Source organism: Girardinichthys multiradiatus, chromosome 7 (assembly GCF_021462225.1).
Source record: "Girardinichthys multiradiatus isolate DD_20200921_A chromosome 7, DD_fGirMul_XY1, whole genome shotgun sequence".
Lineage (NCBI taxonomy): Eukaryota > Metazoa > Chordata > Actinopteri > Cyprinodontiformes > Goodeidae > Girardinichthys > Girardinichthys multiradiatus.
Genome location: NC_061800.1, coordinates 21,491,871 through 21,518,449, shown reverse-complemented (window position 1 = coordinate 21,518,449; position 26,579 = coordinate 21,491,871). Strand labels below are relative to the sequence as shown.

At 40.6% G+C, this 26,579-nt stretch overlaps 3 protein-coding genes across 5 annotated transcripts in view; 2 read left to right on the top strand and 1 right to left on the bottom strand.

Annotated features, from left to right (window-relative positions):
- On the top strand, positions 1 to 5,235 carry otc (ornithine transcarbamylase). Its single transcript, XM_047370568.1, has 10 exons — positions 1 to 161; positions 257 to 395; positions 502 to 583; positions 1,985 to 2,072; positions 2,995 to 3,148; positions 3,222 to 3,344; positions 3,414 to 3,467; positions 3,549 to 3,698; positions 4,787 to 4,924; positions 4,999 to 5,235. The coding sequence occupies exons 1-10, from the start codon at positions 79 to 81 to the stop codon at positions 5,056 to 5,058; spliced, it is 1,071 nt and encodes a 356-aa protein (XP_047226524.1). The 5' UTR covers positions 1 to 78; the 3' UTR covers positions 5,059 to 5,235.
- A 2,276-nt stretch (positions 5,236 to 7,511) lies between these two features.
- gpr161a (G protein-coupled receptor 161a) lies at positions 7,512 to 18,606 on the top strand. 3 transcript variants are annotated; one of them, XM_047370560.1, is made up of 7 exons: positions 7,512 to 8,163; positions 10,019 to 10,406; positions 11,814 to 12,535; positions 13,441 to 13,548; positions 15,570 to 15,695; positions 15,834 to 16,111; positions 18,095 to 18,606. In XM_047370560.1, the coding sequence occupies exons 2-6, from the start codon at positions 10,063 to 10,065 to the stop codon at positions 16,100 to 16,102; spliced, it is 1,569 nt and encodes a 522-aa protein (XP_047226516.1). In that variant the 5' UTR covers positions 7,512 to 8,163; positions 10,019 to 10,062; the 3' UTR covers positions 16,103 to 16,111; positions 18,095 to 18,606. The 3 variants fall into 3 exon arrangements, with proteins under 3 accessions (XP_047226516.1, XP_047226514.1, XP_047226515.1); XM_047370558.1 differs by having other exon boundaries at positions 15,834 to 18,606; XM_047370559.1 differs by lacking the exon at positions 7,512 to 8,163 and adding an exon at positions 9,562 to 9,584 and having other exon boundaries at positions 15,834 to 18,606.
- A 1,453-nt stretch (positions 18,607 to 20,059) lies between these two features.
- The window catches only part of dcaf6 (ddb1 and cul4 associated factor 6), a 36,903-nt gene continuing 30,383 nt past the window's right edge, over positions 20,060 to 26,579 (bottom strand). The window contains exons 14-21 of the mRNA XM_047370574.1: positions 26,266 to 26,375; positions 25,504 to 25,822; positions 25,320 to 25,361; positions 24,762 to 24,900; positions 23,508 to 23,664; positions 23,329 to 23,417; positions 20,962 to 21,067; positions 20,060 to 20,865 (exon numbers count right to left, since the gene is read on the bottom strand). Of these exons, the coding sequence (XP_047226530.1) occupies positions 20,807 to 20,865; positions 20,962 to 21,067; positions 23,329 to 23,417; positions 23,508 to 23,664; positions 24,762 to 24,900; positions 25,320 to 25,361; positions 25,504 to 25,822; positions 26,266 to 26,375 (1,021 nt within the window). The 3' untranslated portion in view covers positions 20,060 to 20,806. The remainder of the gene's footprint in view (positions 20,866 to 20,961; positions 21,068 to 23,328; positions 23,418 to 23,507; positions 23,665 to 24,761; positions 24,901 to 25,319; positions 25,362 to 25,503; positions 25,823 to 26,265; positions 26,376 to 26,579) is intronic.

Here is a 26,579-nt window from a genome sequence, read left to right as displayed (position 1 = left end):
AAAAGGGTGCGGACCCAGTGACTTGATGATCCATAACGTTGCTGAACGTTTCGCTGTTTTATCTTCCTTTAAACTGCAATGCCTTTAAATCTGTTGTCTGTCAGCAGATCCTTTTTAAAGTGTTTGAAATCTTTCCATCACAACCCTCAAAGAGGATTTAGGTAAGCAACTCCACTTTATTTAGAGGTGATTTCACTAAAAGCCATTTCTTGTCAACATTGCGTTTTAATCATACAAATATTGTTGCCTTTTTCAGCAGTGGATCGGCTTCCTTGAGTTCAGTGAGTTTAAAGGGTCGGAGCTGTCTCACACTTAAAGATTTCAGCTCAGATGAAATCAAGAGGTTGCTGTGGGTATCTGGGGACCTCAAGCATCAGATAAAACATGAAAAGCAGGTATTGAACTAAAGGGACCAAATGTTAACGTCAATGCCCATATGTTAAACAACTTTATCTTTACATTATAGTGTTTTAAAGAAGCCAACTGCTATTTCTATTTCAGTATCTGCCTCTTCTGCAAGGAAAGGCAATCGCCATGATATTTGAGAAGAGGAGTACCAGAACAAGAATGTCCACAGAAACAGGTGTTCAGTTTGTATATCAACATGGGGCTTTAAAAGAGAACTGTGTGCTGCATGAAAGCTTATTTCATAACTTTCAGGACAGTTTAATAGATAATGTGTCCTGGTAGGGTTCACTGCTCTGATGCTGTCATTGTTACCATAAACAAAAGATCTGCTGAAAGGCGACTTTCATGGCAAGCCTGTGACAAAACACTGAGCTATATCCTCTCACTACATAGAGCTCTTCATTTTGTCACATTACAACCACAAGCTTCAAGTTATCTCATTGGGATTTAATGTGATAGACCAACACAAAGTAACACATAATGGTGAAGTTGAGAGAAAAATGATGCGGTTTTTTTTGTTTTTTTTTCAAATAAAAATCCGAAAGGTGTTTAGCCCCTTTTTACAGTAATACAAAGAAAATCTAGTGCGACCACTAGCCTTCAGACGTCACATATTTACTAAACAGAGTCCACCTGTGTGTAATTTTGGCTCAGCATAAAATTTGTTATGGATTTAAAAGCCTCAGATGTTTTGTTAGAGAACATTTAGTGAACAAACAGCATCATCAAGACTAAGGAACACAGCAGACGGGTCTGGGAGAAACTTATGGAAAGGTTTAAATTCCCTGCTGCAACTGTGCATCATCCTGAACAGATCGTCCCCATGGTGAAACATGGTATAGGCTGCAGCATTCTGTGGGGAGGCTTCTCTTCAGCAGGGACAGGGAGGCTGGTCAGAGTTGAAGAGAAGGTGTATGGAGCTAAGGACAGAGCAATCCTGGAGGAAAACCTGTTAGAGACTGAGACAAAGGGTCACCTTCCACCAGGACAACAACCTTAAACATACAGCCAGTGCTACAAATGAATGGTTTATATTAAAGTATATTCATTAGAATGGCCCAGTCAAAATCCAAACCTCCAATCAATTGAGAATCTGTGCCACAACTTGAAAATGCTCATCAACCCCCATAGACACTCTCCATTCAATTGGATGGCGCGTGGGATGTTTGCTTACATATCCAACTTTTCCCCCATACCCAAGAAGACTTGCAGCTTTTATGGCAGCAAAGGGTGGTTCCAAAAAGTACGAACACAGGGGGGTAAATGCAAATGTATGCCATGGTTTTTTTTTTTCTTCAGATTCAGATTTGAAAACCGTGTATCATTTTCTTACCCCTTCACTATTATGCAACGCTTTGTGTTGCATAATCACATAAAATCACAGTAAAATACATTGACATTTGTGGCTGTGATGTGACAAAATAAACATGAAAAAAATAAGGGCATCTGAATGTTCTTCCAAGGTGCTATATAACTGTTTAATGTGCATGTATCTTTTCATAGTGTTGTTTTTCATGTAATCATTTCCTAGCATCTATTAGGCTTTTATGAAAGCTAAAGTTTATTCATATTGCAGGTTTTGCTTTGTTGGGTGGACACCCCTGTTTCCTAACCTCACAGGACATCCATTTGGGAGTAAATGAAAGCTGCACCGACACAGCAAGGTATATGAATATCTTTATTTAACTAATGTCTGAAGAGAAAAAAGGTCATTTGAATATCTTTCTTTGATGTTGACTTGTAAAAGGGGATAGGTCATACCAGTACGTTTTCTAAATATTTGCTGGTATTTATTATCATGCCAGTACAGAGGAAGATAAAAATATTATGAATCAGAACAGCTTGTTTGGCAGTGAATATCGAACTGCACATAATCCTAAAAACATAAAATATAACTCCAAAAACATAACTTCCAAATATGAAATATGCTACTTTACTGCACCACATAGATTAAGTAGGAATGGTTAAATAGAAAAGTCACCATAAGTGGCGGATTTTGGCACATGAAAGTATAACTTATTTGTCAGTTATGCCTTGAGAAGGTTTTCTAATGCATTCATACGTCAGTGGAGACATAGCGCTTTCTTCTTGCGGCTGAGAATAGATAGACTATTTTGCACTGCATTTTATCCTGCCCCAGACGTTTTGATGATTTCCTGCATTTTGACTGTAGAAGGATGGGCTTTCCTGGGGCGCCATTCATGCAAGAACCGCCACTGGTGACCATTCCTCCCGTGTTGCACATAAAGTCGGAATAACTTTGTTTTCAGTCACATTTCCGCTCTTTATTGTAGTTATATTTTCACTGGAAAATGTCAGAAACGGATTGATTAATAATTGATTGATGAGATACACATTTTATCAAGAATAGAAATCAAATTCACATTAATTTCATGAAAGGTAAAAAATATTTTATTCCAACTTCACCATCAAACACCACCAGTTAAAGTTGATCATAAATACCTCAGTCAGCATTTCGTTTACAGGATGATATTCCCTAGTCGTAACTCGTGGTATTACTGTTTTCAGTGAAGGTGGAAGCAGTGGGTCTCCTAGTTGTGAGGTATCTCATATCTTTCTGCACAGGGTTCTCTCGGGACTTTGCAATATCGTTTTGGCACGAGTTTACAACCATGCCACGCTCGAGGAACTGGACCGAGAGGCTTCCATTCCCATAATTAACGGACTCTCTGACCTTTATCACCCGATCCAGATTCTGGCAGACTTCCTTACTTTACAGGTGCCATTTTTATCCCAGTATACTACAATTATTTATATGATGTACCTGCTTAATCACCACTGTTTGCTTCTAGGAGCATTATGGATATCTTAGTGGACTTACAGTCAGCTGGATTGGAGATGGAAACAATGTCCTCCACTCCTTCATGATGACTGCTGCCAAACTGGGAGTTCATCTTAAAGTTGCCACACCAAAGGTTTGCCTCTTCCATCATTGGTTTTGATGGGCTGTTTTCCTGTCACACTAAATGTGCTGTTCTGCACAGGGTTATGAACCAGACAAGAATGTAATTGAAGAGGCGCAGAAGTTGTCCAAACAAGTGAGGTCCTAGACTGCTTACAGCTATTTTTGGTTAACAACATTCACCCCGAGTTTGTTTCTAATCATGGTTCTGTCTCAGCATGGTACCCAACTTGTTCTGACCTCTGATCCGATGGAGGCGGCTCATGGCAGCAATGTCTTGGTCACTGACACTTGGGTCAGCATGGGCCAGGAAGAGGAGAAAAAAAGGAGGCTCAAAGATTTCCAGGGATACCAGATTACAATGCAGGCAAGGAAGAAGCTTGTTTAGGTGGTATTTAAAGATCAGCTATATTACTCTATTGTGCCTTTCAATACATAACCTTTGAGCCTTTTCACATTTTTTCATGTTACTACCAACAAACGTCAACATATTTTATTGACATTTTATTTAATAGACCATTTTTCTTTGCAAAGTAGCTCAAGCTCAGTCAGATTAATGGAGAGCATATTTTCATCATTTCCACAGCCTGTAAAAGGTTTCTGTCCAGGATTGTATTTAGCTTTATTCACCTTCCCCTCAACTCGGTTTCCCTGTCCCTGCAGAAGGAAAGCATCCCTACTGCATGATGCCACCACCACCATGCTTTACTGTAGGGATGGCATGTTCGTGATAAGGTGCAGTTGAAGTGTTAGTTTTCCACATAGCGTTTTCCATGGAGAAATTAGTTTAAAACTCAAAGCTGTTTGATGCTTCTCCATAACTTTCTCCCTGATCTGTCCTCTGTGTTCTTTGGTCTTCATGATGCTGTCTGTTTCGTAATGTTTTCCAACAAACACTTGAGGCCTTCACAATCGATTTTATTTAGAGTGCCAGAGTACAAAGAGCTGAATGCACGTTATACTTTTCAGATATTTATCATTTTGAAAGTCATGTATCATATTTGCCCTTCACAATTATGTGACAATTTGTGTTGGTCTATCACATTAAATCTCAGTAAAGTGAATTAAAGTTTTTGGTTGTAATGTGAGTAAATGTGAAAAGGTTGAACTGGTATGAACGCTTTTGCATTTCTACCTCTATGAACTGTATTTCTGCTGTATTTCCATTCCCTGTGGTCGAAAATCAAGAAGCCATTTTTCTTTGGAGATATTTTTCTTCTGTCTAAGAGATCAGAGTAAGCAGCAATCTTAACATCATAACTGCCTTTAAACAAACGTTTATTTATTTATCTTTTGTTTGTGACTTTATATCATAGTTCAACAAGTATGAAACAATCTCTGTTCCCAAAAATCAAATGTGTATTCATTTTGATTTAGAAATGCTTTATTAAATGTGCCACTACAGTGACTTGGAATATATTTATTGTCATTTTATTTGGGATTGGATGAACACAGACAGGAAATGTGGCCAAACCAGACTGGACCTTTCTTCACTGCCTCCCTCGGAAGATGGAGGAGGTGGATGACCAGGTGTTTTATTCATCCCGCTCCCTCGTCTTTCCTGAGGCAGAGAATCGGAAATGGACCATCATGGTAAGATAGCAGGTAAATACTTCACACTCACTGTTAATAATGTTTACTAATATTGACTTTTTTACCTCTTTCAGGGTTTGATGGTTTCTCTTTTGACTGACTACACTCCACAGATCTCCATGCCGAAGTTTTAACCTTAAGGTGGAATTTATTTTGGACCTACTGATAAAACTAAATGCTTTCCCAAATTGTGTTTACGTTTATAATTGTTATATGTATTAACAAGGAAACCGTGTCTGAGCTATTGCAATCTATTTCCATCTATCTGAACTTGATGGAGGATGCCAACAATAAAAAAAAAGAAAATTGTATGTTCTTGTTGCTAAATTATGCGTTAAGGTAACAGCTTTATCCAAAAGCATAAAAAACCTTTTAGAGATAGCTTTGTTAGGCCAACCTAACCATGTACGTCACATGAATTTTAATTAATCAAACTAAAAAGCTCAGATGTGTCTGAATCTGCTCTGTGAAAGTGCGACACCCAGTGGTCGAAGTTAGTAACGCGTCCCGGTCCCTGATTGGAAGACGGCAGATGACGTGTTCTTGCATTGGATGGCAATTGCGGCTCTTTTCCTGGATCCTCATCATTTAGCTCAGTTCAAGCAAAAAGAGCCAGAACATTTTTAGCTTATAAACGACTTGTCACCTTACAGAACTTTTTGGTTTAAAAAATAGCAAAGTTTGGGTTTTTATTTATAGTTTCAGGATGCATACATTTGCAAAACACAAATGTCAGCTGATGTTTATCTTTATTCTTGTTTGAACTCCATTTTATCCACATATGACATTAAAATATGGATGTCCAACCCAATCCAATCATCTTCTTGCATAATGCAGCTCTAACCTTGAAAACTGGCTCAGAGTTTATCTGTTCTTTCTTTCTAGGTGAAACAACTAAAGGAGTTACATCCACTAACATTTACTTTTCCTTCCCATAGAAAGTACTCCTGGATCAGTGCTTCTTTGTTCTCTTTGTGTCTCTGCTCTGTTCTCTCAAACCCCCAGTCGGTCGTGGCAGATGGCCGCTCACACTGATCTTGGTTCTGCTGGAGGTTTCTTCCTGTTAAAAGGGAGTTTTTCCTCTCCACTGTCGCCACATTCATGCTCAGTATGAGGGATTGCTGCAAAGTCAACAACAGTAACTGTCCACTGTCTCTACATGCTCATCCGGGAGGAGTGAATGCTGCAAGTCACTGACTGGATGCAATCTGCTGGGTTTCCTTAGATAGAAAAACCTTTTATCCAATTTGAATAAATAACTGAATCTGACTGCACTTTTTAATGGTTAGGATTAATTGGAATGTACAGGGGTTGGACAATGAAACTGAAACATCTGGTTTTAGACTACAATAATTTATTAGTATGGTGTAGGGCCTCCTTTTGTGGCCAATACAGCGTCAATTTGTCTTGGGAATGACATATACAAGTCCTGCACAGTGGTCAGAGGGATTTTAAGCCATTCTTCTTGCAGGATAGTGGCCAGGTCACTACGTGATACTGGTGGAGGAAAGCGTTTCCTGACTCGCTCCTCCAAAACACCCCAAAGTGGCTCAATAATATTTAGATCTGTTGACTATGCAGGCCATGGGAGATGTTCAACTTCACTTTCATGTTCATCAAACCAATCTTTCACCAGTCTTGCTGTGTGTATTGGTGCATTGTCATCCTGATACATGGCACCGCCTTCAGGATACAATGTTTGAACCATTGGAAGCACATGGTCCTCAAGAATGGTTCGGTAGTCCTTGGCAGTGATGCGCCCATCTAGCACAAGTATTGAGCCAAGAGAATGCCATGATATGGCAGCCCAAACCATCACTGATCCACCCCCATGCTTCACTCTGGGCATGCAACAGTCTGGGTGGTACGCTTTTTTGGGGCTTCTCCACACCGTAACTCTCCCGGATGTGGGGAAAACAGTAAAGGTGGACTCATCAGAGAACAATACATGTTTCACATTGTCCACAGTCCAAGATTTGCGCTCCTTGCACCATTGAAACCGACGTTTGGCATTGGCATGAGTGACCAAAGGTTTGGCTATAGCAGCCCGGCCGTGTATATTGACTCTGTGGAGCTCCCGACGGACAGTTCTGGTGGAAACAGGAGAGTTGAGGTGCACATTTAATTCTGCCGTGATTTGGGCAGCCGTGGTTTTATGTTTTTTTGGATACAATCCGGGTTAGCACCCGAACATCCCTTTCAGACAACTTCCTCTTGCGTCCACAGTTAATCCTGTTGGATGTGGTTCGTCCTTCTTGGTGGTATGCTGACATTACCCTGGATACCGTGGCTCTTGATACATCACAAAGACTTGCTGTCTTGGTCACAGATGCGCCAGCAAGACGTGCACCAACAATTTGTCCTCTTTTGAACTCTGGTATGTCACCCATAATGTTGTTTTGAGCAAAACTGTGCTCTTACCCTGCTAATTGAACCTTCACACTCTGCTTACTGGTGCAATGTGTAATCAATAAAGACTGGCTACCAGGCTGGTCCAATTTAGCCATGAAACCTCTCAGAATAAAATGACAGGTGTTTCAGTTTCATTGTCCAACCCCTGTATGTAACCTGACTGTTGTGAAGTGCCTTGAGACAACTACAGCTCTTGTCGTTCACTGAATGAGTTGGCAAAAGGAGCCGACTCGGTTGCGAGCGGCACATCTATAGCGGGAAGCTATGATCTTCGTGTGTGGTCCAGACGAATCTAGCGATGCAAAACAGTTCATTCATAAACAGATATCTCCGTCAACATGTACCCACCCATACACATGGTTTTATAAACAGCACTGTGCTGCTCCTGAAAACAGATTAAAATATACATTTTTTTTCTAATGCGCATAGTATAACAAATCATAAGACAAAAAGTTTTAACCAAGCCTAATGGGGATATAACAGCGCTGCTTCAATGGCAAAATGAAAACGGAGCGTTTATCCTCGACGACCACCCACACAGACAGAGGGTGGCAGCTCGGAGAGGGAGCTGGAGCTCAGGGTGGGAGATGGTGGAGGAGGAGGACGCCATTGCAGCCACAGCTGGCCGTTCGAGATCAACCTGAACAAGAACGAAACCCTACCAAACCTTTCCCATATTCACTGGCTTTGCTTTTTTTTTTTTTTTTTTCTCTGGTTCGTCCCGTTCTTTCCTCTAGTGTTGAGGAAAATACAAAAAAGAAAACAAGATGGATGCTTCGTCTTCGCTGAGAGGCGAAACGTGGAGCCCCAGCGCCGAAAAAAAGCAGGTAAAAAAGCCGAGTTTCAGGGAGGGACAATGGGGGGAAAGTTTTAGCCAAACTTAGCTAACTAACGATATGGAGGCTGGAGCTGGACGTTATCGAGCACAATTCACTGCATTATATCCGAATCCGTCTGTTCAGAAAGCTACAAATCCACCACATACTGCGCTCTGGGGTTAAGTTTAACCACCATTATCACACAAAGTTGTATTTGTATGAACACACAGTAATTAAGAACGGGTTCTGGTGTAAAACCGTGCTAAACCAACCAACCTATAAAACCTCAACCATAAAACCCAAGTTTCTTACGAGTTCAAACTTTGGCTGCTAGAGGTAAAACAAATACAATAAAATAGTTTTAAATGTTGCCTTGTAACGTCATTACAATCTATGAATATTAGATGAAGGACACAATAAAACCGGCTTCGAGTCTCCCTTACAAAGAGATGCTGTTAGCAGTGCAGTAACTAAATTAATCCACTTTCTGGAGCGGCTAAGCGTGAAGCTGTAGGACAAATGAACCAAAGTTTGATGTAACATAATCTGCAGAGAAACATGGGGAACTGCGGCTGTAAAAGCATGCTTTAAGGTGCTAAATTTAGCTTTAATAATGCAGTATTTCCCATATTGAAGCGTAGCTGTTTATTGTTGTAGCTCTGTCTTTTGAGTACTTATAAAGGGGTTTTAATTTTAAAATGCAGTGATTAAGGAAAATCTTGTCATTATTGAGAAGTAGTATTTATAGTGACAGGCTTTCTCCCTTTAACCTGCATGGTTCCTGTGCATCTGGAAAAGTTTGGGATTTAATTAAATGACCTTCCAGGTCTGGATAGGTATGGAAAAAAGTGGAAAAAGTAAATGGAATGTGGGCAAATATTTGGATGTCTGAGATTTATTCTGTGCCACATTGTCTAAAAGTAGCATCCATCTATCTGTTTGTCCAGCTCTTCAGCCATTTGTTTGTGCATCTATTATCCATTCATCTATTTGTTCTTCCATCCATTCATTTGTTTTCTTTTCATCCATCCATGCAACCATCTGTCCATCCATGTATTTCTTCTCAAAGTGCCTAACTTACACGAACCAGGTACTGTGAGTGGCTCGCTACCTTCTAACCTGTTGCTTATTTTGAGCTTTGAAAACCTAAATTTACAGGTTCCAGGTTAGATTTTGCTTTTTCGATTCTCACAAATACATTGTGCAGCCTCAATTAGAATTATATCGCAAATATGCCGCCATCGCATAACCAGTGTGTGCAATATTCATATGACAAAGGACTGATTGGAGTGCAGTAATTGTTGGATGATATATTCTAAGTGTTATAAACTTGCAATTTACAAGTTATGTAATGTTTAGCCAGTTGGACAGAGTCTCGTGGCACCAGATGCTCACACTGGACTCAAATGACATCGCCCAAAGTGCTAAAGGTGAGAAAGAGAGAAAAGAAGAAAATAAACATAAATCGCAACTGATATCTTCATTGCAATATTTACCAGTATTACCACCATGGCAAGATTTTCTCCACCCCATTCCCTGTTGGTTCACTTTTGAAAACAAACTCGAGGAAATTAAAGACCACTAGTGTCTACAAGAAATTTGTGTTTACGTCATTTGAACTTGCCAAACCTAGATGCTTTTATAGAAGGCAACTGGACTTTTTTGTTAGTTGATGCTGTTGCACCTCTCATCTAAAAGGCTTCTTCAATTCTGATCATGATTTGGGGATTTCATCTTAATTATTCATTGCAGGAACAATCACATTAGTAGGGTTCTCAAGACTTTGATTTCATCAACGTTATTAGTCTGGTTGCCTCTGGTTTCCTAGTCAGTATACGTGTAATGGTGAGTTCCTTTTCTGCAGAGCTTCACAGTTGAATCGCCCGTCCGGTGGTCCGGTCTCTCACCATGAACACCAGTAGGAACTGCACCTCAGCGGGGTATAGTGATGGTCTGGCAGCCCTGGAGTCTGTGTCCATCGTGACCATCACGCTCCTCTCCTGCCTGGGGAACCTGCTGATCGTGGCCACCCTCTATCGCAGACCGTACCTGCTCACGCCGAGCAATAAGTTCGTGTTCAGCCTGACCCTTTCCAACCTGCTGCTGTCCGTGCTGGTGCTGCCGTTTGTGGCCGTGAGTTCAGCAAAAAGGGAGTGGGTCTTCGGGGTGGTGTGGTGCAACCTCACCGCGCTGCTCTACCTGCTCATCAGCTCAGCCAGCATGTTGACCCTTGGAGCTATTGCCATTGACAGGTTTGTATCAAATTAATGCATAGTTGCAGTTAGATGATCTCTGCATGTAACAGTTTCCAGATTATAAGGAGTTAGTGTCTTTAGGCTTCTATTGTTGTTCTTTTTATTTTAGTTTTTTCAGATTTCCTGTTAAGGTCTTGCTGATGGTATTTTTCTGCATTATATTATCTTATTTTGATACATTTAGAAAAGCCTTTAAAACTGAAAAATATCATTTATTCTTGCCTCTTGAATGTTTTGACATTTTTTACATCACAGCCACAAACTTTAATGTATTTTAATGAGGTCTAATGAGATGATCTAATACAAAATAGTACAGAATTGTTAAGCGGAAGGGAAATGATGTATGATATTTTTAATTATTTAAAAAACAAAATCCAAAAAATGTACTCAGTGGCAAGACTTGAAACGTTTCCATGCAGTTTGACTGAGTTTGAGCTATTTCTCAATGGGCAAAGATTTAGTCTTTAGGTATGCTGTGCTAATAGAAACAGGCATGTTTAAATCAAAGTATCAGTTTTCCTTCTGACATTTCTGCTCTACTTTATGTTGCTCTGTCACATAAAGTCCCAGTAAAATAAAACTGTCGAAATGTGAAGACGTTCCAGGGCTTTGAATATGTCTGCTAAGCAGCAAAAAGCAGAATTTTATGTAATTAAAGTTACAGCTAAATGTTTCAGCTTTATTTTTGTTTATTTTTTGTAAATGTGAAGAATATGTCGACAGTCTCCTTGGTGTTAATGCTTGGCTCTCTCTAGCTTCCTCCTGGTTGAGACGCTGCCACTGCAGAGAATGGTCTTCTGTCCTTTATGCCATCGCAGACACATGATGTAGGAGTCATTCTGCAATGAAAATCCTCTGGATTTTTCTTTGTATGACTCATTTAAAATTGCTTGTGAAACTTTGAGAAACAGCCAACAGCCATTTATTTTTCTTAAAATGTAAATGTCTAATTTGGCTTCAAGAAAATAAACCAATTGCTCATCAGGACTTTTAATTTACATGCAGTGTAGTTTATATGAGCCAATTTAAGGATTTAAAACTATTTGAGATAAATTATGTATTATTTTCTCCCGAGCTCACAAAGCTCTGACTAAGAGCCTTCTCAGCAGCTCAAAGTCCTTGGTGTTCCCACTGCTTTGCTAATTATCCTCAGCACCTTTGGGAATTTTGTGTTACACAGCAGCTTTTTTGTTCTTCTGCCAAGCTCCTGTCCATTTGTTGTTTTCAGCTGTTACCAAAACGCATTACAGCACTCTTAGTGGGTTCATGCAGCTTTTAGCTGCTGTATCACCCTCTTCCATCTCAGCAGTCTCTGTGGTGTACGGATCGAAAGTCTCCCCTGGGGACCACATTCAGCCCCTGTTTGACAGATTTCTTCTTCATGTTCCTATTTCATCCCGACAGGTACTACGCCGTGCTGTACCCGATGATCTACCCCATGAAGATCACGGGCAACAGGGCGGTGGTGGTCATCGCCTACGTGTGGCTACACTCTGTGGTGGGTTGTCTGCCCCCTTTGTTTGGTTGGTCCTCCTTTGAGTTTGACTGTTTAAAGCGGACATGTGTCGCATCCTGGTCAAGAGAGCCAAGTTACACTGCCTTCTGGGTCACCTGGTGCATCCTCCCCCCCTTCTTCATTATGTTGGCCTGCTATGGAGTCATTTTCCGTGTGGCTCGCATGAAAGCCAGAAAAATACACTGTGGGACTGTTGTTGTATCCCAAGACGACTCTGTGGGAGCTCAGAGAAACGGACGCAAGAACTCAAGCACTTCAACTTCCTCTAACGGGAGCAGACGGAGCCTTGTGTATGCAGGGAGTCAATGCAAGGCCTTCGTCACCATCTTGGTGGTGATCGGCACCTTCCTGATCACTTGGGGGCCTTACGTTGGGGTGGTGTGTACCGAGGCACTGTGGGGGCAGGGCAGCGTCTCTCAGGGGCTGGAGACGCTGGTGTCGTGGCTCTCTTTCTGCAGTGCTGTGTGCCACCCACTCATCTACGGTTTGTGGAATAAAACCGTGAGGAAGGAGCTGCTGGGGATGTGCTTCGGGGATCGTTACTACAGAGAGTCCTTCGCCACAAGGCAGCGGACGTCCCGTCTCTTCAGCATCTCCAACAGAATTACAGGTGGGCCAAAAGCTGGGGTTCTGGTCTTCCAGGCTGTAGCTTTTGTTGGATACATGCAAACTTAAATGACAAGGCATCTTTGTGCAGATTTTTCTTTTACTGTAAATAAATTCAGGCAGCAGGAGGTTGAAGGTGTGTGGATAGTTTAAGAAATTACGTTTTCGAAGCAAAGGAAAATGGACAACAAGACAGTGATCAGATTTTAGGATTGGAGTAAAGTGTCCATGTCCTTTAGTACCAGTTAGAATGTGCTGCAGCGTTCTAAGAAGTTAGATGCTTCAGGGCTTACCAATCTAAACCTTTGTTTTACAACAATCCAGACAGCATGAGGTGATAAATGCATGAATAACCTTCACTCTAGCAATAGCTCTTAATTAGAAAAAAATAAGCACTAAATACTAATCTGTTCATCCAGCTTTAGAGAGCTGTCCAGTATTGCGTGTAAATTCCTCTCACCATAGTGACTGTAAGGAGCTATGGCACCAAAAATTAACTCAAACTGACTTCATTCAGACTATCTAACATTGGTGTCAGTGGATCACGGCTGTTAGAACCGAATGTCATCTGCAAAACAACGAAAAGAAAGATGGATTCCTAAAGACAGACCCCAGAGGCATTCTGTACAAGATAAACTGTGGTGGACTGAGTATTAAACCCTGTGGAGCCCCAAAACCGATGGGACCTGCAGAAAATGAAAAACCCCTGAAATCGACAGAAAAGGTCCTGCCTGTGAGCTGCAACTTTAATACCAGCGTGTTCCAGATGTTATACCAGAATATTGTACCAACATGGAGGCTGAAGGTTTCCCATAAACTGTCTAAAGAATGCAGGAGCAATTTTTTTGTTTTTTTGTATGATGTGTGTTTTTGTATGATCCTATAAGGAATGCGTTTGTGTTTTGTCAGACTTGGGTATGTCCCCGCACCTGACTGCTATGCTGGCTGGAGGGGGACACCTGTTGGCCCAGGGCAGTAGCACAGGAGACACTGGCTTCAGCTTCACTCAGGACTCAGGTATGCACTACACACAGAAAGAAGAAAAAAAAACACACACATTTGCACATATTGTAGTGCGATGATGATTGCAGTTTAATATATTTTGTAACTCTGGGTAGCAGTAAAGGAGCAACACTCTCACCTCTGGCTGCTGCTAACATTATTATACCATATGCATATAGCTTTTTGCTGCTGGGGCAGACAGAGTTCGTTACTTTTTCTTGGATTGGTTTTTGTGGACAATTACTTTCTGAATAATATTCTACATGTGGTGCAAGTACCATCGGTTGCTCCTGCCTTTAGTGGTATTTTGATATCATTTATTTACGACAGCTTAACTGTGCTGTTGTTCAAGCACATATATCTTTGCTTCAAACAAAAGCTTCTCAAGAGAAGTACAGAGAAATTAATTAAATGACTTAGAATTTGAACTAAAACAGATGACTGGGAACCAGAAACAGGTCATTGGTCTGATCCAGGTTGGACCTTCCCTCCATCCAGGACGTATACAGGTTTAGGGTCAGGAAAAGGGCAGCTAAAATCTCTGCAGACCCCACACACCCAGCACACAAACTGGAATCACATGCTGTGGTGGATTTATAAAATGTTTTTTATTTGAAGCTATTTTTTAAATAGGTTGGCATATTTATCAGATTACTTAATTATACATAATTTAATAAAGTAGAGTTTATAGATTACTAAAATATTTTATGGCTGCAGCCATTTGTATGAAATATTTTGTGAGATACAAGACTTTAGGGGATGGTTAGGTTACATTTTTCCAACTTGAAACTTTGAGACTCAGAAATTAAAATGGAAACTCTGCATTGTTCAACAAAATATACAGTGCTGAGATGCAGTTTATTGGCAGAAGTCCTGGGTCACACCTGAACTTTAATGACTTCCTATTGTTAATACAAAGGCTTTTTGGTTTCGGGCCCACTCTTTACAGCTACAACAGGCTCAGCTGTTCTGAAAAGGCTTTCAACAAGGTTCAGGAATGGGTTTAGAAGAATATTTGACCTTCTTTCTATTAGAGCATTTGTTAGGTCAGACACTGATGTTGGATGATGAGGTGTGACTCACAGACTTTTCTGTAATTCATCCCAAAGGTCTTGTGTATGATCAAACTCGCCCATTCATGTTCCTATGAAGCAGTAAGAGGTTCTGCCACAAGTGGCAAAGCCCAAATCCTGTAATACAATCCCAGACCATAACCTCCCCTCCACCAAACCTTACTGTACACTTGACACAATGCAGTCACGCAGGTGTCATTCTCCTAGCCACTACCAAACCCAGAGTCGTCAATTGGATTGCCAGACAGAGAAGTATGAGAACACATCTCCTGTGCTCTAGAGTCCATACTCTAGAATATGGAGTTCATGCCTGGTCTGCATGTTTGGATGCTGGATTTTATACACCTGCGGTCAAGGAAGTGACCGGAACACCTGATTTCAGCCATTTGGATGGGTAAACTAATACCTTTGGCAATATATAGTGCATGTGGAAAAAGAAAAAAGGTTCTGTAGTACTACAGTTTTATTCTTTCTGTCAGTATGATGGTACTTGGTATTAAAAGTTTGAGAAGCTCTGTTCTACCTAATATTTAACAGATAAAACAGATAAAAATATGTGACCTAAACTGACAAATGTCTCTAAACTACATTTATGTGAAATAAATGAACATGTTTCACATTTACATTTCCCTCTACCTTCTGTTCGGTTTTATTTCTTTAAATCATACAAATTAAATTCATTTTGACTGTCTGACTAAAGTGTTTAGTATTTTTTTTTTTTTATGCATTTAATGTTAATCTGTCGAGCTTTGTGTAAATCTCGTTTTTAACCCTACCTGTAAGTTTGTCATGGTCCTTCATACATTCCTGTTGAACAGCTCATGCTTCCAGCTGAAGTGGCTGCATTCAGGATGATTTAGATCATGTGCTGTGTTTTTGTTTTTGACTGGGAGATAAAAAGATATCCTGAATTATACGTAAAGCACCGCTTACAGGAAGCCACCCTCTTTGTGTCGCCTGCAGGCACGGATGTGATGCTGCTAGATAACTCCTGCTCAGATGGCTCCTCCTTCCCGACGCTCCATGGGAATCCATCTGGGAAGAGGCGGAGCTCGGTCACCTTTGAAGACCAGGTGGAGCATTCCAAAGGTATCTCATCATTAAGCATGCTGCTCCACAGCAGATCAAAAACCAGGGAGCACACTAGAGAAAGAAGTTTCCGTCTGAAAGAGACAAAAATAAAATTGTGCCAAGCACGTTTGTCTTATTTACTGTTTATTTTCTCAGCGGAAAACACGTCTCCAGTGCACGTCCACGCAGAGGTCCATAAATCTCTCGACTCGTTCGCCTCCTGCTTGGCGAAGGCCATCGAGAGCGATGCCAAGCTCGCACTGTTCGAGCAGAGTCTAGCTCCGCAAGGGGGGCTCTTTGTGACAAGGGGTACGCAGAAGCCCAGATACCTGGACGGTCAGAGACTGAGGCTGGAGAGTATCGATGAAGGCATCGTAAAGGACAACCGAGAAGATCAAGAGGATGTGGAGGAGAAACTCATCTGATCGCTACAGGTTTGGTGTTCAACTCTGTGGTACGGCTGATGAAGTCTGGATTCTCCGTGTAGCTGAAGAGGCACATTTTTATTCCACCATGATGGATCTAAGGAAAATATGTGTCTTCGCAAACCTTCGTATCAGTTTTGTACTCTAATAGGAATTTTTTACTACTGTAGCCTTCCATGGTAATAGGTTTTGCTACACATTTTGTGTTATTTTTAATATGTTAATGTGCTGTGTTCAGTCTGAGTTAAAAAGAATAAATTATAGGAGTTCCTTTATAATATCTGCCTGCTTGAAAATGTTTAGATCATAAAAACAGTTAATTTCCTCCTCAGATAAGCTCTGCTAGCAACAAACTTCACTCTCAAACCGTTTCTCTCATGCAGATGTTTCCAGTTAGTCTAATTAGATGTTTTCTGTGGTAGTACAGCTTCCTGACAGTTCACAACCATTGATGAGACACTCATCTAGTTTTTTTTTTTTTTTTTTTTTGTGCTTGAGGACTTAAAATTCATAACTGCTAATTTAATCTGATCAGTACTGACTGGAAAGATTTAGATTTTTCTGACACCTCTAGTCTTGGGAATATAGATTTATTTAATTTTTTTTCAGGTATCAATAAGACAAGAAAATAACGTATGGATTGAAAAAACTTTGCTTCCAGATTTTACCAACAGAAGAAAAGCTGAATCTTTATTCTGAAAAGCTCAAACAAGCCGAGATGATTTCATATCAAGTAGAAAAGACAGACTTCTACTTTAATTTAACAAATGGTGACCGTTTACCATGTATTGCACATACTGTGTGGGACTTTTCAGTCAGACTTAAAGCATATGCATGAACTCACCAATCAGGTATAACATTATGACCACCAGCTTATAGTGTGTTGGTTCCCTAATTTGCTGCCAAAACTGCCCTGACCCGTCGAGGCATGGATTCCACCAGACCCTTTAAGTCCTCTAAGGTGGGACTTCCATGGATTTGGACTTATTTGTCCAGCTCATCCTACAGATGCTTGATTGCATTAAGATGTGAGGAAGTGGAGGCCAGGTAAACAGCTGAAACAAGTTTCTCAAACCATTCCTGAACCATTTTAGCTTTGTGGCAGGGCGCATTATTCATCTAAAAACAGATGCCACAGTCGTCAGGGAATACTGCTTCCCCCCTGAGCGATCTACACAGCTCCTTATGTGACAAACTGCAAAGCGAGGTGTGTTCTGACACCTTTCTGTCAGAAGCAGCATAAACATCTTCAGTAATCTGAGAGCTACATCAGCTCATCTGTTAGACTGAGCCGGACAGGCCAACGATCGCGCTCCATGTGCATCAGGGAACTCTGGTTCACCACGGTTTCTTCCTCGGACCTCTGCTGACCGGGAACACCCCACCAGAGCTGCAGTGTTGGGGATGCCATGACCCAATTTTCTAGCTATCATGATTCAGTTCTCATCTATCAAATGCTTTCTCTTTCCTGTTTTTCTGCTTTCAACTCATCAGCTTTGGGAAAAGGTCCACTTGCTGGCTAACATATCCTATCGTCTAACAGGACCCACGGTTAGGAGATAATCACTGTGTTCCACCACACTTGATCATAATGCTATGCCTGATCTGTGTTCAATGTTTTAAGTTTTAATCAGAATTTAAACATAGCCTTAGAAAATGGACCTCATGTTTAATTTATAAAAAAACTTTAACTGGTCAACCAAGAGTGCAGATTTATTGTTGATGCTGAAAAATCACCTCAGGAAAACTCTGAAAGTTTAAAATTGGAAACGTAGGAATCCTCATTATTTCAGTGACGGCCTTTGAACATATTTAATATTTCTGACTTGGGACATTAATTACAGCAAATGTCACATGTCAGCTGGCTTTAAGCCACGTTAAGGCCATAAGAGTTTCATGGATGCCATGTTGGACTTTATTTATAGACAGATAGTTTAAAATCGAATCAGTTTAAAAAAATAACCAGTTTGATGTTGAATTCCTTTTGTTTAGGTCAGTTTCACACTCGCCACCCTAACCGTGGACACCTGAATGACATCTTTTCCATCTCATCTCAATCTGTGGTTCAGCGTCTATAGTATGAACTGAGGTACTTGTCGGGTTCACCCGTCCTCATAGTTTCCTTTTGTGACTACGGAAGTGCAGTTATTACAGGCCACGATACATCAGAAAAGGAAACTCGGCAGCCGTGCAGAGATGGAGGCACTAAAATGGTCTCCAGAGTCGGTTCAACACACTTATAGAAATGTTTTCAGAGGTACATGAATGAAGCCTCTTCCCGTGTGCTCTCTTCAGTTGTAGTAAAGGAGCTCAGCTTATTTGTAAACTGCAGAGTCCAATTATGCTTCAGTCTTATCTCCTAATGTTTCCCAGGTTTATATTTTGACAGGTACTTCTTTTTTTAGGGAAAAAACCTACATATGAGAAGTGATGTAATTTTGTACATTTTCCTCCTATTGTAACTATGAAGATAGATATTTGTATTAAAATGTTATACCATTAAACTGTCTGCTTTGAGTAAAATTTCCATTTATGAACATTTTGTGCCTCCGTCATGAGACGCAAAATCTGAAGAATGCAGATTTATGTTGCCGAGTCTTTAACCCCCTTCTGGTCTTAACGCAGCCAGGATGTCTGACGCATGCCTTACAAACGTATCATGGATCGAATTGCAACAGCATTAAGTTGTAATTTAATCTGAGACGAGTATTACACTTTATTTGAAATACTGAGATGATGGAGCAGAGAGAATTGTACAGAAACTTGTTTTAATTCAATTACCAAGCCCTGTTTAGCAATAATAGCATCAATAAAATAATCAACACACCTCAGACTGGACCATAACCAACATTCTCATCCATTATATGGGTAATATTGAAATGTAGCTACTCAATTTAGCGTCTGCTTAACAAAAACACTTTTATATAGAATTAGGAATACCGTCAGGTGGTAAGGGATGAAATGAAACCCAGATCACATCTTAACTTGGATCAGATTGTACATAAAACACATCTTAGTCATTTTGTCATGTTTGTTTTAAAATCACCTGGTTCGACTTTAGGCATTGAAGCGGATCTAGATGATGGCAGAGTTGTTAGCACCCCTGATAAAGGTATTTAAAATCAAACCCACCTAAAAGGCCTATTGTTTAGCAGAACTGTTTAAAATAAACCTTTAATTTTAGTACCTTTAGAATTCACATTCAGAACGGCACTTATTCTCAACATTTCACACAGTTGGAGCATAAAGAGAGAGAGTCTGATCATTGCACAATACCATCAGATTGTCCAAAGTCTGTGGTCCTCTCCTACTCTTGGCTGCAGCTACGTTTTTTTTCTACAGGAAATGAAGGTCACCTAATGTCCGACAGAAAACGTGTAGATGGAGCCATTTTCTGGCATAGTCCTGCAGATTTTTATTTGACATGTCAAAGTACTTCAAAGACTCCTTGATTGCACGCCTCTGACCATCCTCCAAGGGTATTAAGAAGAAAAACAGGTTCATAGCACCGCAGATCCTCCACCATACTTAACATTGGACATGACTGTGTCACACCAAAATTCACCTGGTGCATTTGGTGACAAAAAGCCAAATCTTGATCTCATCTGACTAAAACCCACAGTCCCAGTTAAACTCCGAGTGAACTACACGTTTATTTGGGATCGCAGGACAGAACCCAAGATGCCACTTTTTGACTGTGTGGTGGCAAGTCATGGATCAGAAGTGTTTTTATAAATCTTTTATCAGGGGTGTTAACAATGTTTTAGGCCTAATTAAGCTCAGCGATTAAATGAAGCACGATGCTGATGGTGCACAAAAAAGAACTTTGGATTTCTTTCTCCAACAAATCAAACCACATCTTGCAGTTTATACATCTGACTGATATTACAGCTTGGCTTGTTTTGTTTGGTTAGATTAGCTCTATGTGTCACAATAACTTAACACACAACCTCTAGCAAAGATTCTTTAGGGTTTATCAGAGTAAACAGCTTCCCAAACAGTTTTTTTACACAAATCATGAAGTGTGAAAGCAAACAAACATGTTCAATGCATGATAAATAAAAATGGCTGTTAAGTGAGAAATAATTCAGCTTCAGATGTTTCCTGGGCGACGTCTACTGGAGGTGGAGAGACTTTCCTAGAGGAGACAGAGCCTGTGTTCAGACAAACAACTCACCAGCTGCTCTGTTCAGTCATGAACAGCTGCTGTCTGTCACCGCCTAGTTTTTCCATCACAGTTCCTTCCTCTCAAACTCTATAAAACAACAGAATTAAAGCCTTTTGTTTTATTTAAAGTTTGTATTCACATGCTTTAAGTGCTGCAGCAGCACATCAACACATTTCATTGCTACAAATTCAAAAATGTCAAACATTAACACTGATCAAACTCACCTTCTCTGAACAGAAACAATATTGCACTTTAACAACCTTTCACACCAGCCGCTGTTATTAGCACTCTAGACTTACATTTTATATACGTACACTGGCGTCCTTTTGCAGTCACACAGGTGTAGTTTATCCTCATACAGAAACATCAGTAAGAAAGTTCTTTTAAAAAAAAAACACAAGGACCTAGAAATAACTAATATTCAAAACGAAGTATTCTACACTAGTACAAATCTCAGGGGTTCTTTGCAAGTGCTATACAGCAACAGCAAAACGTGTTTGTTTTTTTTTTTACATGAAAATAAAACGCCAACTTGGCTACTGCTCCTCCTCGTTTTCCTGACCGGATCCTTCAGATCGATCGCCCTCCAGCCGATCTACAAGAAGCAGCCAAAAAACATTTAAAAAGTTGATATGAAAGAGAAAGACAACATAACATTGAGGCTCTGAGGGTCGCCTGGGATGAAGTTTACCTGATCTGATGTGATTGAGGGACGCCAACATTCTGAGCATGAAGGAGGCCGGGACAGTGATTGTGTTTCTAGTTTCTTCCAGCATCAGCTCATTGCGGGTTATGACCTTTTTATGCAGAAAACGAGTGTGGTTGAGACAAAAAGAGTGAGGATGGTTTACATAAACAGCAAAACAAAAAAGTGTCATGGTGTTGAAAATGGAGTAAAAGTTACACAAAAAGCAAACAATTGTTCCTGAGGACAAAAGTAAAATTTACAACTAACAAAACGACGTTTTTGACAACATTTTAACGTAAACTATAAAAAGATTTCAACTTGGACCACCAAGTATTCATTTTTAATATTTATGTTAGACTATGTTAAAGTCTAAAAAGTAGAATTAATATTTCATATATATCCTTCTGGCTGAAGTAGTTTTAAAAGACTGACCTGTCTAAACTGGACACAAATATCAATATAATATTTTTACAGAAGATTTTGTAAAGCTGCTTTTTTAACAATTTTTAATATGCCACACTGTAAAAAATATGATTTATCAAACTCATTGCAGTGACACTCTATGCACTTTATTTGAGCTTTTTTTGTCAATTGTTAATTACACAGAGTGAAATATAAAGGGTTAACAAACCCAATACTTAATATTAGATCTTAATATTTTAGGAGGAGGCAGTTGTAAAAGAACGACATGTTTAAAGTGAAAAAAAAAACAGCATTATACAGTATTTTACAGCCTATTTGGGAAGCTGATAAAATTCATTATGGAAAACTGCATTAGTAAATGGTCAACGTCTTCACAAAGTTGACTTCTTAGATTTAACCTATTATTTGACCCTTTTTGCACTCAACACTTGGCCGGGCCTCTTTTTGCATGAATTACTGCGTCAGTGCGGCGTGGCATGGAGGCAATCAGCCTGGTGTTCTGTTGAGGTGTAATGGGAGCCCAGGTTGCTTTTATAGCAGCCTTCAGGTCATCTGCATTGCTGGGTCTGGAGACTCTTATCTTTCTCTTGACCATAGATTCTCTATGAAGCTCAGGTCAGGCGAGTCTGCTGGCCAATCAAGCACAGTAACACCATGGTCATTGAACCAGCTTTTAGTGCCTCTGGCAGTGTGGGCCAATATCATGTACTACTGGAAAATAATATCAGCATCTCTATGTCAGCAGAAGGAAGCATGAAGTGCTCTAACGTTTTCTGGTAGATGGCAGCGGTAACTTTAGACTTCAGAAAACACAGTGGACCAACACCAGCAGATGACATGGAACCCCAAACCTTCACTGACTGGAAACTTCACACTGGACTTCAAGCAATGTGGATTCTGCGTCTCTCCACTCTTCCTCCAGACTCCGGGACATTGATTTCCAAATGAAATGCAGAATTTACTTTCATCTAAAAATAGGACTTTGGACCACTGAGCAACTGTCCAGTTCTTTTTCTCCTTAGCCCAGGTGAGATACTTGTAGCCCATGTGTGGGATTCATCTGTGCGTAGTGGCTCTTGATGGACTGACTTCAGCCTCAGTCCAATCTGTGTGAAGCTCCCCCAAATCCGACAATGGAAAGTGATTGACAATCATCTCAAGGTTGCAGTTATCCCTGTTGCATCTGAAACATTTCCTCCCACACCTTTTCCTTCCACTCAACTTTCTATGAATATGCTTGAATACAGCAATGACCTTTTGTGGCTTCCCCTCCTTGTGGAGGGTGTCAATGGCTGTCTTCTGGACATCTGTCCAGTCAGACGTCTTCCCCATGATTGAGTAGACTACTGACCCAGACTGAGAGACCATTTAGAGGTTTAGGAAACATTTGCAAGTGTTTTGTGTTAATAAGCTGATTATAAGGAGTGACACCATGGATTTCCAATATTTAACTTTTTCACAATATTCAAATTTTCAGAGACCCTGAATTTTGGGTTTTTAACATCTGTAAACCATAATTATCAAAAGGAATAAAGGTTTGAAATGTTTCACTCTATATGTAATGAATTTATGTAATATATGAGCTTCAATTTCCATAAAGAATGAGAAGAAATATATAACTTTCTCTTGATGTCCTATTGTTTTAAATGTACCAGTAAAAGAGAGTTTTCTTTAACTCTTTTATGATGTTTTGCACACTGAAATCCTGCCTGGGTTCAGTTATCTGCTGTTATTCAGTTCAGAATCAGAAAATGACATCCAGCTGAACAGTGTACAGCACCAGCCAGAAAACAAGTTGGAACCTTCTTAAATGTAAATGGGAAGTTGTAACAAATAACAGATCACGTGTTTCAATCTCTCAAGAATTAATTGCTTGTTTTTCTCACAGGTCCCTCTTTTGGTGTGGGAGGTGTGCGCTGTAAAGTCGTTGCATATTATTTGTTATACCTCTTCAGCGAGGACTCTGTTAAAAGACGGCGACTGTTCTAGTGGTGACCAAATCTTGATGTCGTAGTCTATCCCTGAAGAAGCCAAAACTGAAAAAAAGAGCATAAATGGGTGAGAATACACGGCTGCGTCGCTTTCGTCTCATTCTATGATCCGACCGTTGTCCTAACTGGACTCACTGGGGTCGTACGGGTGCGGCTGCAGGCAGTTGACCACATGGTTGTCAGCTTCAAGCAGCATGAGGTGTTCTGCGGTGTGTCGGTCCCAGACGAAAATGTGTCCGCAGTCTGAGCCGCTCATCACGAAGTTGTTGCCCCAGAAACATGACTCCTTTATCTGGACATGAGAGTGAAAAGCACCTCAAGCGTCACACAGACGACTGCTAGAGAAATACTACATTACAGGAGTCTCAAGTTTTTTTCCCCGCTATGAGAGTTATAAAAACAGATTAGCTTTTAAAGATTGTTAATTTACCAATCTGGAAAGCCTGGCTGCTGACTCTGGGTAAATTCAGCCACATGTATTTCAACATTAATCCAAACCATAATAACAACCTATTTTCACTCTAAAAAGGTTCCCAAAATCCTTTAAAAAAAAAAAAGAAACAAGCCCACATCATCACAGACCCTCCACCATGCTTAACAGTGGGTATGAGCTGCTTCTCCACATATTCATCCATCGTCATGCCCCACCCACCAGGAGTATTTGGTGGTAAAAAGCTCCGTCTTGGTCTCATTTGACCAAAGTTCACAGTTTCAAAGTAGTTAGTCAAACTCCACACATTTACATTTGTGATGATAAGATATCATCAGTCAGTTTAATGTCAACAACCAGTTGACATTAAACTGATGTGCAATGGTTGCCATGGAGACTCTGTGACCCCAAGATGACACTCCTTGCTGCAGGTCTCCTACGGTGGGTCTCTGTACTTATACATTTACACATATCTGGGACTAGGTCGCGGGAGCAGCAGTCTCAGCAGAGACACCCAGACTTCCCTCTCCTTAGACACCTACTCCAGCTCTTCTGGGGAACGCGTCCCAGATGGGAGGAAGCTAATTTCAGCCGCTTGTATCCGGGATCTCGTTCTTTTGGTCATGACCCAGAGTTCATGACCATAGGTACAGTTAGGAACATAGACCGTCCTGTAAATTAAGAGCCTTTAAGCTCAGCTCTCTACATCATATTCATAGTTCAGGGAAACAGAGAGCTGTAAATTATCAGAAACTATGATCAACTTAAAAATGTAAAAAGAAAAAAAAGTACTTCAGATACATTTGGGATTGTTAGGATACCAGTTAATTTAGTTCAAAACAGTTATTTCTTGTAACATGGGATTTTCCTCCCCTTGAATAACTAAACAAACTCAATTAAATTTAAAAACTAGGGATGCCAATGAAATTGACTACGTCTGTAACTGGACCGATGCTTACCATTGTTCTGGAGTTGCGATGGCCCTTGTAAACCATTTTGACTGAAGGTCTCCTGATATTCTGGGTCTCACTTTCCTCCATCTCTCTTCTCTCTTTCCTCCTGCGAAACAACTCTTGGATACGAGCTGCTGCAGAGCGTCTAGGAAAGAAATAGCAAGAAACCGAGGAAATCTAAAAACACCAAAAATATTCAAAAATCCATGCAATTGCTGGTTCATATGTTAAAAAACATTCTAGATTTACATTTTGACCACTTCATTGTTGTTTTAAACAGACTCAAAACCAGCATCATAACATTTATTTATCTTCTTTTCTTGAAACCATCATGCACACAGATACAATAAAAGCAGCTGTGATGTTTTTATTCACATCGTTTGTGCTCACATGCAAACACTCTATATTCAGCTCGTTGTATTAATAGCTTGAGTCAAACCAAGTCAAAGCAAAGGGTTAGCTAAATACTGCACACTGTGAGGTACATTTGGCTTTAAATGCTGTGCAGCAGGTCACGCAACTCCAGTGTTAGATTGTTTCAAGTTTCCAGAGCGAGCATGTTACCTGATCATCCTATCTCCTACCGCAGATCCTCTGGAATTAAATCTACATTTATTTGAAAACAGTCAGTGTGAAAGCACAAAACTCAAATCAGAACATCTACCCTTCAAAAGTGTAATTTGATGAATTTCTGAAATGGGTGGGTGGGGGCTATTAATGCCGTGCCAAGAGTGAAAGCAGAACCCACCTCTGTCCTTGTCCTCTGAATCTCGCTGGTGGTATGAGAATGGGATCGTCGTCGCTGTCGTCAGACTCCTGGTTGCTCGGTGCGGGTTGACTCTGACCCTCCACCCCCTCCTCTCCGGCAGGTTCTGCTCTCCTGCAGCCCCCTGACGGGTCCTCCGAACCCTCTGGCTGACTCCTCTGCTGCAGTGGAGACACAACGTAGTCCCACTCAGCGAGACCCCGAGTCGCCGAGCTGCCGAGGGGGCTGGAGCCGGGGACGTCACGCTGCGACTCTGAGGAGGCAGCTGGCAAACTCTGCTGCCCAGAAGACCCGCAGGGAGCTGAGGAACAGACACATGGAAGACTTAACACGGTCTGTGTTTGTCTGAAGTACAATGTGAAATAAATTAGAGGTTTAAGTGGTAAAAACATTTATATCCGTTGAAATTCTCATTACAACCACAAAATTTTATTTTATGTGATAAACCAACAATGGCCCAGTCAAAGTTCAGACATAAATCAATTTAAGAATCGTTGGCAACATTTCAAGACTCTGTAAATCCAACCTGACTGAGCATGAACTAGACGTGGAAAGCTAGTGGACATACACCTATGTTTATAAGCATGTATAATTTGCTCTTCTCTTTCAATTCTGAGCAACTTGGTGTTTAAGTTTCACATAAAATCCCAATGAAATGCACTGACGTTTGCAGTTGTCACTTGACAAACAATACTAGGCACTTTACATGCAACCATTTTCATGACGCTGAAAGATGTGAATCACCCTGTTGTGACACTGAACTCTCTGCGGACGGAGTCTCTCTGCTGGTTGCAGCCACGGCCTCGGATGCCTTGGAGGCTCCGCTGCCCATCGAGCTGGACGCACTGCTGCTCCTGAGGAGAAAATCCAACAATTACCAACTTCATAACAAGGGAAAAAACAATGTTTTACCATAGGTAAACCAACATAAAAGTGACAAAGGACTGCTCTTGCAACCTAAAGATACAGGATGTTAATTAACCTAACTCAGAAATACAGAAAGAGGTCTGACTTCTTTGAAATCATCTGGCTTGTTCTAGCAGAACAATTCCAAACCC

Bases quoted from the DNA above. Each gene is read 5' to 3' on its own strand.
- otc (XM_047370568.1), top strand. From the start codon at position 79: ATGCCTTTAAATCTGTTGTCTGTCAGCAGATCCTTTTTAAAGTGTTTG. The intron at 162-256 runs GTAAGCAACTCC...TGCCTTTTTCAG, and splicing joins AACCCTCAAAGAGGATTTAG to CAGTGGATCGGCTTCCTTGA. The intron at 3,345-3,413 runs GTTTGCCTCTTC...TGTTCTGCACAG, and splicing joins TTAAAGTTGCCACACCAAAG to GGTTATGAACCAGACAAGAA.
- gpr161a (XM_047370560.1), top strand. From the start codon at position 10,063: ATGAACACCAGTAGGAACTGCACCTCAGCGGGGTATAGTGATGGTCTG. The intron at 13,549-15,569 runs GTATGCACTACA...TGTCGCCTGCAG, and splicing joins CAGCTTCACTCAGGACTCAG to GCACGGATGTGATGCTGCTA. The intron at 15,696-15,833 runs GTATCTCATCAT...TTATTTTCTCAG, and splicing joins CCAGGTGGAGCATTCCAAAG to CGGAAAACACGTCTCCAGTG.